The sequence below is a fragment of the Phocoena sinus genome, chromosome 18 (genome assembly GCF_008692025.1).
Source record: "Phocoena sinus isolate mPhoSin1 chromosome 18, mPhoSin1.pri, whole genome shotgun sequence".
Classification (NCBI taxonomy): Eukaryota; Metazoa; Chordata; class Mammalia; order Artiodactyla; family Phocoenidae; genus Phocoena; species Phocoena sinus.
This window is the reverse complement of record NC_045780.1, coordinates 79,240,005-79,252,592: the sequence shown is the minus strand read 5'-3', so window position 1 is coordinate 79,252,592 and position 12,588 is coordinate 79,240,005. Positions and strand designations below refer to the sequence as shown.

At 55.2% G+C, this 12,588-nt stretch overlaps 1 protein-coding gene across 3 annotated transcripts in view; it reads left to right on the top strand.

The window, feature by feature from the left end:
- The window catches only part of GRTP1 (growth hormone regulated TBC protein 1), a 30,947-nt gene that overhangs the window by 16,445 nt on the left and 1,914 nt on the right, over nucleotides 1–12,588 (top strand). For all 3 annotated transcript variants that reach the window (XM_032611109.1, XM_032611111.1, XM_032611110.1), the window contains exons 4-7: nucleotides 537–661; nucleotides 2,631–2,727; nucleotides 6,563–6,735; nucleotides 6,807–6,992. In XM_032611109.1, coding sequence (XP_032467000.1) covers nucleotides 537–661; nucleotides 2,631–2,727; nucleotides 6,563–6,735; nucleotides 6,807–6,992 — 581 coding nt within the window. The remainder of the gene's footprint in view (nucleotides 1–536; nucleotides 662–2,630; nucleotides 2,728–6,562; nucleotides 6,736–6,806; nucleotides 6,993–12,588) is intronic.

The window sequence follows — 12,588 nt, the reverse complement described above, 5'->3', positions numbered from 1 at the left end:
TTCACAGGATCGCAGCTCCTTAAGGCAGGCGTCCGGCCGGGCGGGGAGCGGCCAAGCAGCAGCAGGGGTCTGGCGGGCTGTCCTGCAGACAGAAGCCGGCGGCGATGAGTTTATCTCGGGCTCACTTTTCCCTTTTGTCTGTTTCTCTCTAAACGGGAATCTCGGGGTGTCCCGCCTCCTTATGTGTTCAGTCTTCAGAACTGGGAAAATTCTCCGAAGTTTTATGTAACCTGTTCACCTGTCACCCCACCTCATCCCCAGCTAAGCGGGGGGCGCGGGGGTGGCGGGAGCCGCCAGGGCCCGAGCAGCCCGGCCTTATCCAAGGATCCCGCTCTGTCGTCCTTGCTGACTCCAGAGGAAGGGCTGCCGTGCCCACCTGTGTCCCCGGGCCGGGCTGCCGCGGGACAGGGGCCCCGGGGGGCCGCCTCTGCGCCCCCGAGGCCGGCTGATGGTGGAGGTCAGGAAGGGTCCCGGTCCGTCGCAGAGCCGTCTCTGTCCCCAGCCCTGAGCGGCCTGCACCGCGGATTTCCTCACAGACATGAACAGGACCTTCCCTGACAACGTGCGGTTCCGGAAGGGCTCGGACCCCTGCTTGCAGAGGACCCTGTACAACGTGCTGCTGGCCTACGGGCACCACAACCGTGGCGTGGGCTACTGCCAGGTGAGCCCCCGGCGCCCGCAGCCCCGGCAGGGACGCCAGCCCGGTCCTGGGCTGCCAGGTCCTCCCTGACACAGGCTGGGACTTCACCGTCTCCCAGCGGTGCCAGCCCACGGAGGCGGGGCGGGGGGAAGGGGAAGCAGCTGAAGTGAACACGGGCTGCGGCGGCCAGCATCCTCTCGTCTTGGTGCAGATGGTGGGCACACGTGTGTGTGTGTCTGAGCGTGCACGCGTGCGGTGGGCCGGCCCTTCGAGGCTGTTTCCGGGAGCCGGATCAGCCGGCAGTAGGAGGTGATGGGTCGTGCTTCCTGCTGCGCGGAGCCGCCCGTCAGGTGGCAGGAATCAGTTCTCGTTCCTCCCTGGAGACTCTCCTTCTGGAGCATCGAAGGGACAGTGTTCACGGCCTGGAAAGCGAGGGGAGCTGGGTCGGGAGGCGAAGGGACCGCGCCCTCCCGCCGGTCACTCCGGAGGCTGCCGGGTCCCGGCGGGTGTGGGCAGGGGCCAGGGGCTGCGGCTGGGGTCTCCTGTCCCTGCGTGTGAGGCCTCTGTGCCCCCCCGAGCCGGAGGCCAGGCCAAAGCGTCCCCGAGAGGAAGACAGGCCCTGGGCGGTAGCACCTACGGTCCCCGGTGGCTCCAGGGCTGGGACCACGAGCGCCGGGCCGGGGGCAGGGGACACGGACGCCTACTCGGGGCGGCCCCGGCAGCTCGTGTCCCGTGTGGACGGCACGTGGTGTGGCCTCGGCTCCGGGGGTCGGGGGGTCGCGGGAAGGAATGAGGTGGGAGTTTTGAAAAGACCAGCAGCAAAGATACATGAGGCCACCGTTCAGAGCGGCTGGTGTGACCCCCAGGTTGTTTTCAGGCCGCTGTTCCGCAGCGGGTACCTGCAGAAAAGACGCAGCTGGGCGGATCTGTTCTTCCGAGGTAATCCCTGTCGCTGTCACTTGTTACGACTGCCCTTAACGTCCTGTCCTGGGGCAGGAGCTGGCCTTCAGGAGTCGGGGAGACAGGGTGACTGAGAAACTGTCCTTAGATTATTCTAGCTGCTGTTCTTGTGGGTCTTAAAAATAGGGTTAAAAAATAACCCACACAATTTTAAACATGAGCCTGATGCCAAAGCTCTGCTGGCTTTTGGGAAATACACGCATGTATGTACACACACACACACACACACACACACACACACACACACACGTATGAGCTTCCTGCGGGTGCCGTGACATCGTGCCGCTGGCTGAGAGGCACACAGGACAGGAGTCGACCGTCTCTCAGCCCCGCAGGCAGGAGTCCGAGGTCCGGGGGTCGGGGAGCTGGCTTCTCCATGGCTGTCTCGCTGGTGACCCGTAGCCTCTGTGGGGTGAGGTGTCTGGGTCCAAATTTAACTTGTTGGTTGACGAGAGCTGGATTTTCCCCTTATTGCTAGAGAAATACGTGTTTATTTTAGAAGTTGTAGAGAAGCGGCAAAGAAGAAAGTGGAAGTCACCCGAAACCCAGTCTCGCAGGAGGGGCGCTGACTCGGTGCTCGGCCACCGCTGCTACTTTCCGGGTCCGCCCGCCCCTGGCGGCTGAGGGTCCTGAACTGTGTGTATATGGCAGCGTCTGCCCCCTTGGCGCTGTGCACCCTGAATTTCCCCAAATGGGCTCTATCACGAGATTCCACTTAACGTCCCTGAGCGGCAGACCACGCACCTTACCGCTCTTAGGAAGTGTGGTCGCTGGTGTAGTTTCCCCCGCAATAGTTTCATGAACACGAGGCCCTGGCCTGCTCTATGTCAGGAGTCGTGGGTCCAGCTACACGTGTCACTAGACGGCAGAGCCTCAGACGCCGTAGCTCCACTGAAAGGTCGTTCCAGAATCAGGCAAGCTTTAGGGAAGAGCCAGGGAAACGGAAAGTTAGCCGTTAGCCAGGCGATTACAGAGTCTGCGGGTGGTCCAGACTTCAGTGAGTTCCTTTGGTTCTTTTGTCTAATTTCAGGGAATGAACTTCCTAGCGGGGTATCTGATTCTGGTGACAAGGAGTGAAGAGGAGTCCTTTTGGCTGTTGGACGCCCTTGTTGGCAGAATACTCCCGGGTACGTTGAGTCCTCGCGGTAAGAGCGGAACTGTCGCTTTCTGGTGTTGCCGAAACGATGTCACTGACAAGTCAAGACGTGACGAAACGGAAGGAACTGTCTGAGAGTCGAGGTCGAAAACCTTCTTGCAGTTGAGTTGAGACAGGAGCGCGCGAGATGCGGGTCCCAGCAGGCGGCGATGCGTCTCGGGGCCCGGACGTGGCCGAGTGGGCTCTGAGCTCCTCGTCCGGGTCTGCGCGGCTGGCGTCTGGACTGTGGGGACTGTCGCGGCCGTAGTGAGCAGACCGGCGAGCGGCCGGGCTTCTGTAGCCTTCGTTGCTGGGCTCGTGAACGGCCATGGGCGCAGCGACCGTCAGCTGTTGTGGCTACTGCTTTCGAGGTGAAGATCATTCCTCTCGTGCATTTCTACTTTTCCGTTTATTACTGAACGTTAATTGTTTTAGTGAGTAAACCACCACCGATTTCTGTGATGCGCTGTGTAGACGGTGAGCTGCAGAGTGGGGTCCCTTTGGGACAAGAAGTGGCCGGAGCCGTCTGGGGTGGGAGAGGACTTGGGCAGATGTGACCCCCCACAGCCACGATGGGGGTGATTGGTCCAGCCGCTGGCAAAGTCCTGGTGACTGTGGACGGGCTCCGGCTGCCCACGCGACGAGCCCTGGTGGTCTTGTCTGCTGTGCCTGCCTCCCGTTTCCTTCCCCCTCCTCCCCCACCCGCCTTCCTGGGTTGGGCCGGGCTCAGCCCAGGACCACCCGGGAGAGCAGCCGCCTGTCCTGGGGGCTGTGTGTTCAGATGCGAGGGCAGCCGGGGCCCGTCCAGGCTCCAGGCTTGCCTGCACCCACTCTCGTCTGGTCCATGGAGCAGCCACACCACACATGCCAACCACTGGGTCCCCTTCACGGATGGCAGCACGGAGGCCTGGGCTCAGATCCACAGCTCTGTGCCCCCAGGAGGTGAGCCTGGGCGGTGCCGTGAAGAGGGGCCCTCTCCTCAGGCTTGTGCCGCTGTTAGCAAGGGCTGGGGGGATGCCGCCCGCGGGGATGGAGGATGGAGAGGGGCAGCTGCCCCGGATTCATGGCGGAGCCTGAACAGCTCTCAGGGGAGAAGATGGACAGGCTTCCAGACAAAACGCCAACACGGCTCCGTGGTCACCGTTTGCTCAGTTAGGTCAGAGGCTGCATTATGATGAACGTTCCCACCATGACCACTCCCAGGTGCTCTTTGGGGGTTTGGGGAAGCCTGGTGGCGACACAGCAGCGGGACCGAGATCAACAGGGGCCGTAAGGGCCGACCTAGAGAAACAGAAAAGCAACAGGTGGGCCCCCGGGGGTGGTGCGTTGCCCAGTCTTATTTTAAGGCCATAAAATGTCATTTCTGATGATTATTAGGCTCAGTCAGACTAAACTACAATGCAGATAGGCCCATCCTTCTGCAAGGACAGGGCGTCGTGGCCGGGCTTAGATCACAGGATGGCCCAGACAGAAAATGGCTTCTTTAACGTCAAGATAGTTATGTCTGGGTCTCCTCCTCTGAGGAGCCCCTACCCTATCTGCCCTTAGACTGCCGAGCCTGCAGAGAAGGGACGGGGGGTGGGATGGGCCGGGCCAGCTCGGGATGTCACATTGGTGATGAGTCAGCCTGTTTATGAACGAACACGCTTGCATCCTGAGAGCTGGTCTGACCCGTTTCCCCTTGAGACACAGGGGAGCCGGGCGACGATTGCCCCTCCCGGGAGCAGCCCTGCTGAAGCCAGAAGGCGTGGCCCAGACAAGGGCAGGCAGGGCTCATTGTGGGGGGCGACAGTACCCAGGGCCCCCGGGCCCACCTGCCCCTGCAGCAGCGCTCCCCTCTCCACGTGCTGACACAGCCGTTGGGCTGTTTGCAAAGTGAGGCGACCCCGGGAGTGGCCTGGCTCAGGGAGAAGGTCCTTGGCATCTGTGCACAGGCCGCAGGCTGAGGGGGGCTGCAGGCGGGGCCTGGCCCATGGGGTTCGCCATCAGCGGCTCACGGCAGACGGGGGCACGGGGGCGTCAGTGACCCTTCTGTGACTGGCTCAGGCCTGTGGCGGGTGTGGGGTGTGACCTTGACTATTTTGGGAGCTGCCCTAAGCCTGTCTGTAACCGAGAACGAGGCCGTGCTGTGCTCCCGGCTCCGCAAATCCGCTGTCTCTGCCGCGCTCTCCTGAGACGGCTCGGCACCCTGCAGGACGGGAAGCGGAGCCTGCCCCTTGCCCCCGGGACCAGAGCCAGAGCGCTGCTAGTTGAGAGGACAGGACAGCCAGCAGCCCTAGGGTTTAGGAACAGAAGTGAGAGGAGGGTCTGGGAGGGAAGGAAGCTTCAGTCCCAGGTACTTATAACTGAACAGGCTTCTAGTAACCGGTTTCTGGGGTCTTTAGGACTGAGCATGGTTTCGTGTGTGCACGCGCGCTGAAAACCAGTGGTGTGACCGTGATGTCGTGTCGATACTCGTGATGATTCTATTTTAACCCAAACACTTACTTAACAAGAACGTCTCTCCCTTTGCCGTGGTGACTGACCAGACTGTGTGGCACACGACGTGCACCAAGTCTTCCTATTTTATTATTTTTTAAATTTTTATTTATTTTATTCATTTATTTTTGGCTGCGTTGGGTCTTCATTGCTGCGCGCGGGCTTTCTCTAGTTGCTGCGAGCAGGGGCTACTCTTCATTGCGGTGCGCGGGCTTCTCATCGCCGTGGCTTCTCTTGTTGTGAAGCACGGGCTCTGGGCACGCGGGCTTCAGTAGTGTGGCCTGCGGGCTCAGTAGTTGTGGCTCGTGGGCTCTAGAGCACAGGCTCAGTAGTTGTGGCCTGCGGGCTCAGTAGTTGTGGCTCGCGGGCTCTAGAGCACAGGCTCAGTAGTTGTGGCACGTGGGCTCAGTAGTTGTGGCTCGCGGGCTCTAGAGCACAGGCTCAGTAGTTGTGGCACGTGGGCTCAGTAGTTGTGGCTCGCGGGCTCTAGAGCACAGGCTCAGTAGTTGTGGCACGTGGGCTCAGTAGTTGTGGCTCGCGGGCTCTAGAGCACAGGCTCAGTAGTTGTGGCACGTGGGCTCAGTAGTTGTGGCTCACGGGCTGTAGAGCGCAGGCTCAATAGTTGTGACACACGGGCTTAGTTGCTCCGCGGCATGTGGGATCTTCCCAGGCAGGGCTCGAACCCGTGTCCCCTGCCTTGGCAGGTGGATTCTTAACCCCTGCGCCACCAGGAAAGACCCCCTGTTTTATTATTTTATTTTATTCCTGTTTTTACAGCAAAGTTTAAGCTGTCATGTATTATGATACATGACATTAAGCTAGAAAATTCCTTGGCAAGAAAGTGTCCATTCAAAAGACAGTCGCGCAGTTGGAAGCATTGGTCTGTCTGATGCTCTCCTGTAACGTTCACCTGCGTCTTCTCCATGAGAGGAAAATAGGACACGTGACACAAGAGGGGTGGTGTTCTGTGCTGGGGGCGCCCAGGACACTTTGGGGGGGTGCCAGGACGCTCACACGTTCGGTTTTCCCTTCCATCCATCGGCGGACACTTGGTTGCACCCACTGTTGGCTGCCTGATCTTGGGTTGCAAACGTCCCTGCTTTCCATCAGGTTGTGACGGATGCCCAGTGGGGCACTGCTGTCCGGAGTGCTGGGACCCGGGGCCCCACTCTGGGCACTGCTCCCAGGAGTTCCTGCATCCCTGTGGCTGGGATCTTGCCCTGGGTCACCCTCTGGAAAGGGTCGCTGGGCGTGGCCCCCCTCACGGCTCAGGGGGAACGAGGGTCACGGGTGTCAGGGGCTATGGTTTGTGGGGTCCACGTCCCCGCTTCTCCCCTGTCCCCGTGCAGATTACTACAGCCCCTCGATGCTGGGCCTGAAGACGGACCAGGAGGTCCTCGGGGAGCTGGTAAGGACCAAGCTGCCGGCGGTGGCGGCCCTGATGGACAGTCACGGCCTGCTGTGGACCCTGGTCGTGTCGCGCTGGTTCATCTGCCTGTTTGTGGACGTCCTGCCCGTGGAGGTGAGGGCGCCTGGCTCGGACTGGGGCCGGCTAGGCGGCCACGCGCTGACCCGCTGTCTCTTCCTCTGCAGACCGTGCTTCGCATCTGGGATTGTCTGTTCAACGAGGGCTCCAAGATCATCTTCCGGGTGGCGCTGACCCTCATCAAGCAACATCAGGCCTTGATCTTGGAAGCCACCAGCGTCCCCGACATCTGTGAGAAGTTCAAGGAGATCACCAGAGGGAGCTTCGTGACCGAATGCCACACCTTCATGCGGGTGGGTGTCAGCGCCCTGCCGCCTCCCTGCGCGGGCTGCCCGGCCCTCCTCCCTAAGCAGCCCAGGGAGGGGCTCCAGCCCTTCCAGGCCAGCTTCTCCTGGAGCCCAGGGTGCCCAGCAGACCCAGGGTGCTCACCCTTGCTCCCCTCCTGCGCCGTCAGCCCAGGGGTGGGGCCAGGTGCCACCTGGGGCCCCCCAGGGAGCCCCGTCACATCCACACCTTGGTTTCTCCCGGGCCTGGGAGGTGACCGCCCCCATCCCAGGCTTTCCCGATGACCCGGTCTACACCGGGCCCCCCATTTCTGTTCAGCCCTACGCCTGTTGACTTCTCTCTGGCCTTGGTGGGGTCACGCCTGTCTGTCCCTCCCCGCTGGGTCCCGGGCCTGGCGCAGGCCGTGTGGACAGCTCAGATCGCCTGAGTGAACGAAGTGGATGCTGCGTCCCACAGGCCCAGGGGGGCGGGGTTTACAGGGACACTGGGATGAGGGCGCGAAGCCCAGGCCTGGAGTGACCCTGGGAGGGGGGAGCGCTGACCCAGACGCCCGGCCCGTTGTGTTCTTCAGCTTCCCGTTTGAAACAGCTGCACTGATGGCGTGCCCCTCCCCCGCCCCCCGGGTACGAGGCCCTGGCGAGGAGGTCCTGCAGCCTAGGGCTGTTCAGGTGTTTGGCTTCAGTGAGTGAAGGCCCCGGTACAATTCACCCTTTACCTGGAGGTTTCAGAGCTCTTCAGTGCCTTCCGCTCAGCGGGTGGTGCAGCTGTGCCGCTGGGCCCAGGCGTTTTCTTCTCCCCAAGGGGCGCCCCAGCCCCAGCTAATGCCCTGCTCTGTCCCCATGGCTCGGCCTCCTGGACTTTGGCACAAATAGAGCCAGACAGTGCAACTTTGGCGTCCGGCCCTCGGACTCAGGCTGATGCTTCCGAGGTGGTGCGAGTCTGTCTGTGTGGAGCAGGGCCCCCGCACACAGTAGGTGCTCAGTTAGTGCGGGCTCCTGGCCTGCTTGTGTGATGGCTGCAGGCGGACGTGTGTCCATGGCGGGTGTGGCCGGTGTTCCAGCCCAAAGGTGTTCTGGGCCCTGTGAGCTGAGTGGACGCAGAGGATTGGCGGGGTGGCCTCCCCACACGGCAGAAAAGCCACTGCGTAAAGACATGTGTCTGCCCACGACAGGTGTGGCCATCATGGGACGCTGGCAGGGAGGTGGCCCTGGTCTTATTTTCTCAGGGGTCGCTACAAAGTTGTATATGCATTTCAGCAAAACTGCAGTTCATAGGTCAAACCTCTCTGAAATCCTGTGTGAGAACATCTAGAATTTCGTTGAGAATGAAAGCCGTGATCTCATTGGCAGCTGAGAGCAACATAACGGGAAGAGGACAGCTGAACGCATCTGAAGAGTCTGTTCTCAGGTCATCGCCCACTCAGAACTTGCTCCCAGGTGCTCCCACCCCGCCCCCCAGGCACCTTCTCTCCTCCTCGTTGTGAAGCAGTTTCTCTGTTACTGGGAGCAAGTCTGAGTCCCTTCCTGCTGCCACTTCTCAAATCTGGTTTCTTCCTTGCTTAGTCTGCTCACCGACGGCCCCGACCAGCTTCCGAGCTGCTGCGGGCAGAGTCAAAACGAAAAGAGCCCACGCAGGAAGGGCAAAAGCAAAATCAGGGCTTCTGTGCAGCAACGGACACCAGCAGCAGAGTGAAGAGGGAACTCACAGAACAGGAGAGACTGTGCAAACCATGGCTGCTAAGGGGTCAACATCCAGACACACAGAGACCACAGCGCAGCAAGGAGCCAAGGAATTACATTTAAAAATGGGCAGAGTGGATTTCTCTGGTGGCGCAGTGGTTGAGAATCCGCCTGCCACTGCAGGGGACACAGGTTCGAGCCCTGGTCTGGGAAGATCCCACATGCCGCGGAGCAGCTAAGCCCATGCGCCACAACTACTGAGCCTGTGCTCTAGAGCCTGCGAGCCACAACTACTGAGCCCACATACCACAACTACTGAAGCCCGCGTACCTAGAGCTTGTGCTCCACAACAAGAGAAGCCCACGCACTGCAACGAAGACCCAACACAGCCATAAATAAATAAATTTTTAAAAAAGAAAAAGAAAAATGGGCAGAGGGACTTGGCTGGCGGTCCAGTGCTTCAAACCCCACGCTTCTAATGCAGGGGGCCCAGGTTTGATCCCTGGTCAGGGAGCTAAGATCCCACATGCCGTGCAGCATGGCCAAAATGTTTTTTAAAAAGTTTTAAATGGGCAGAGGGCCTGAGTAGACCCTATCCAAAAAAGACATACAGGTAGCCAACAGGTACACGAAAAGATGCTCAGTATCACTCGTCATCAGGGAAATGCAAGTCAAAACCACAATGAGCTATCGCCTCACACCTGGCAGAATGGCCATCATCAGAAAGACCACAAATAACAAACGTTGGTGAGGATGTGGAGAAAAGGGAACCCTATTCATACATTGTTGGTGGGAATGTAAATTGGTGCAGGCACTGTGAAAAACAGTATGGAGGTCCTCAAAAGACTAAAAATAGAACTACCATAAGATCCAGCAATCCCACTACTGGGCACTTATCCAAAGGAAATGAAATCAGGGTCTCTAAGAGACTGACCCCAGCCCGCCCACGTTCATTGCAGCATCACAATAGCCAAGGCATGGAAACAACCTGAATGCCCATACAGATGCATGGATAAACAAGATATGGTCCATCCATGCAGCGGGATTTTATCCAGCCTCGAAAAGGAAGGTCCTGATACCTGCTACCACGTGGATGAACCTGGAGGACATTATGCTTGGTAATTTGTCACAAAAGGACAAAAACTGTCTGATTCCACATATGTGAGGCCCCTGGAGGAGTCAGATTCATAGAGACAGAAGCGGGGTGCTGGGGACAGAGTTGGGTTTGGGAAGATGAGAAGGTTCTGGAGATCTGATGCCCAACATGTGAACATAGCTTACACCACCCAGACACACACCTGGAGTGGCTAGGATGTAAATTATTGGGTGGGCCAAGAGGTTCGTCGTTTTCTCCGTAAGATGGCTCTAGTAGCACTTAACTGTCTTTAACTTCATTCAAAACAATTTTGTTCAACAGAGTTTTGGAAGTCCTAGCCACAGCAATTAGAGAAGAGAAAGAAAGAAAAGGAATACAAATTGGAAAAGAAGTAAAACTGTCACTGTTTGCAGATGACATGATACTATACATAGAGAATCCTAAAGATGCCACCAGAAAACTACTAGAACTAATCAATGAATTTGGTAAGGTTGCAGGATACAAAATTAATGCACAGAAATCTCTGGCATTCCTATACACTAACAATGAAAAATAAGAAAGAGAAATTAAGGAAACAATCCCATTTACCATCGCAACAAAAAGAATAAAATACCTAGGAATAAACCTACCTAAGGAGGCAAAAGACTTGTACTCAGAAAACTTTATAAAACACTGATGAAAGAAATCAAAGATGACATAAACAGGTGGAGAAATATACAGTGTTCTTGGATTGGAAGAATCAATATTGTGAAAATGACTATGCTACCCAAAGCAATCTGCAGATTCAATGCAATCCCTATCAAATTACCAATGGCATTCTTTACAGAATTAGAACAAAAAATTTTACAATTCGTATGGAAACACAAAAGACCCTGAATTACCAAAGCAATCTTGAGAACGAAAATCGGAGCTGGAGGAATCAGGCTCCCTGACTTCAGACTATACTACAAAGCTACAGTAATCAAGACAGTATGGTACTGGCACAAAAACAGAAATATAGTTCAATGGTACAGGATAGAAAGCCCAGAGATAAACCCACCCACATATGGGCACCTAATTTACGGCAAAGGAGGCAAGAACATACAATGGAGAAAAGACAGCCTCTTCAATAAGTGGTGCTGGGAAAACTGGACAGCTACATGTAAAAGAATGAAATTAGAACACTCCCTAACACCATACACAAAAATAAACTCCAAATGGATTAAAGACCTAAATGTAAGACCAGACACTATAAAACTCTTAGAGGAAAACACAGGAAAAACACTCTGCTATAAACCACAGCAAGATCTTTTTTGACCCACCTCCTAGAGTAATGAAAATAAAACCAAAAATAAACAAATGGGACCGAATTAAAAGCTTTTGCACAGCAAAGGAAACCATAAACAAGACGAAAAGACAACCCTCAGAATGGGAGAAAACATTTGCAAATGAAACAACGGACAGAGGATTAATCTCCAAAATATATAAACAGCTCATGGAGCTCAATTTCAGAAAAACAAACAACCGAATTAAAAATTGGGCAGAAGACCTAAATAGACATTTCACCAAAGAAGACGTACAGATGGCCAAGAGACACATGAAAAGATGCTCAACATCACTAATTATTAGAGAAATGCAAATCAAAACTTCAATGAGGTATCACCTCACACCAGTCAGAATGGGCCATCGTCAAAAAATCTAGAAACAGTAAATGCTGGAGAGGGTGTGGAGAAAAGGGAACCCTCCTGCGCTGTTGGTGGGAATGTAAATTGATACAGTCACTATGGAGAACAGTATGGAGGGTCCTTAAAAAACTAAAAATAGACCTACCATATGACCCAGCAATCCCACTACTGGGCATATACCCTGAGAAAACCATAATTCAAAAAGAGACATGCACCACAATGTTCACTGCAGCTCTATTAACAATAGCCAGGACATGGAAGCAACCTAAGTGTCCACTGACAGATGAATGGATAAAGAAGATGTGTCACATATATACAATGGAATATTACTCAGCCATAAAAAGAATGAAATTGAGTTATTCGTAGTGAGGTGGATGGACCTAGAGTCTGTCACACAGAGTGAAGTAAGTCAGAAAGAGAAAAACAAATACCGTATGCTAACGCATGTATATGGAATCTAAAAAAAAAAAATGGTGTTGATGAATCTAATGGCAGAGCAGGAATAAAGATGTAGACAGAGAGAATGGACTTGAGGACAAGGCAGGGGATGGGGAGGGGAAGCTGGGGCAAAGTGAGAGCGTGGCATGGACATATATATGCTACTAAATGTTAACCAGATAGCCAGTGGGAAGCAGCCGCAGAGCACAGGGAGATCAGCTCGGTGCTTTGCGACCACATGGAAGGGTGGGCTAGGGAGGGTGGGAGGGAGACGCAAGAGGAAGGGGATGTGGTGAGGTATGTGTGCACGCGGCTGATTCATTTGCTGTGCAGAGAGGCTAGCGCAGCATTGTGAAGCAGTTATACTCCAGTAAAGACATGTTAAAAAAAAACAATTTTGTTAGATTGTATTGTGACTGCTGTCATATCAGCATCCTTTTAAGAAAAGACATCAAAATTGGTGAATTTTTGTGTAACCATTTTAATATTGAAGATGGAACGAAAAAAGCAACATTTTCAGCATATTATGCTTTATTATTTCAATAAAGGTAAAAACGCAACCAAAATGCAAAAAGATTTGTGCAGTGTATGGAGAAGGTGCTGTGACTGCCGGAACGTGCCAAAAGTGGTTTGCCAAGTTTCGTGCTGGAGATTTCTCGCTGGACGATGCTCCACAGTCGAGTAGACCAGTTGAAGTTGATAGCGATCAAATCGAGACATTAATTGT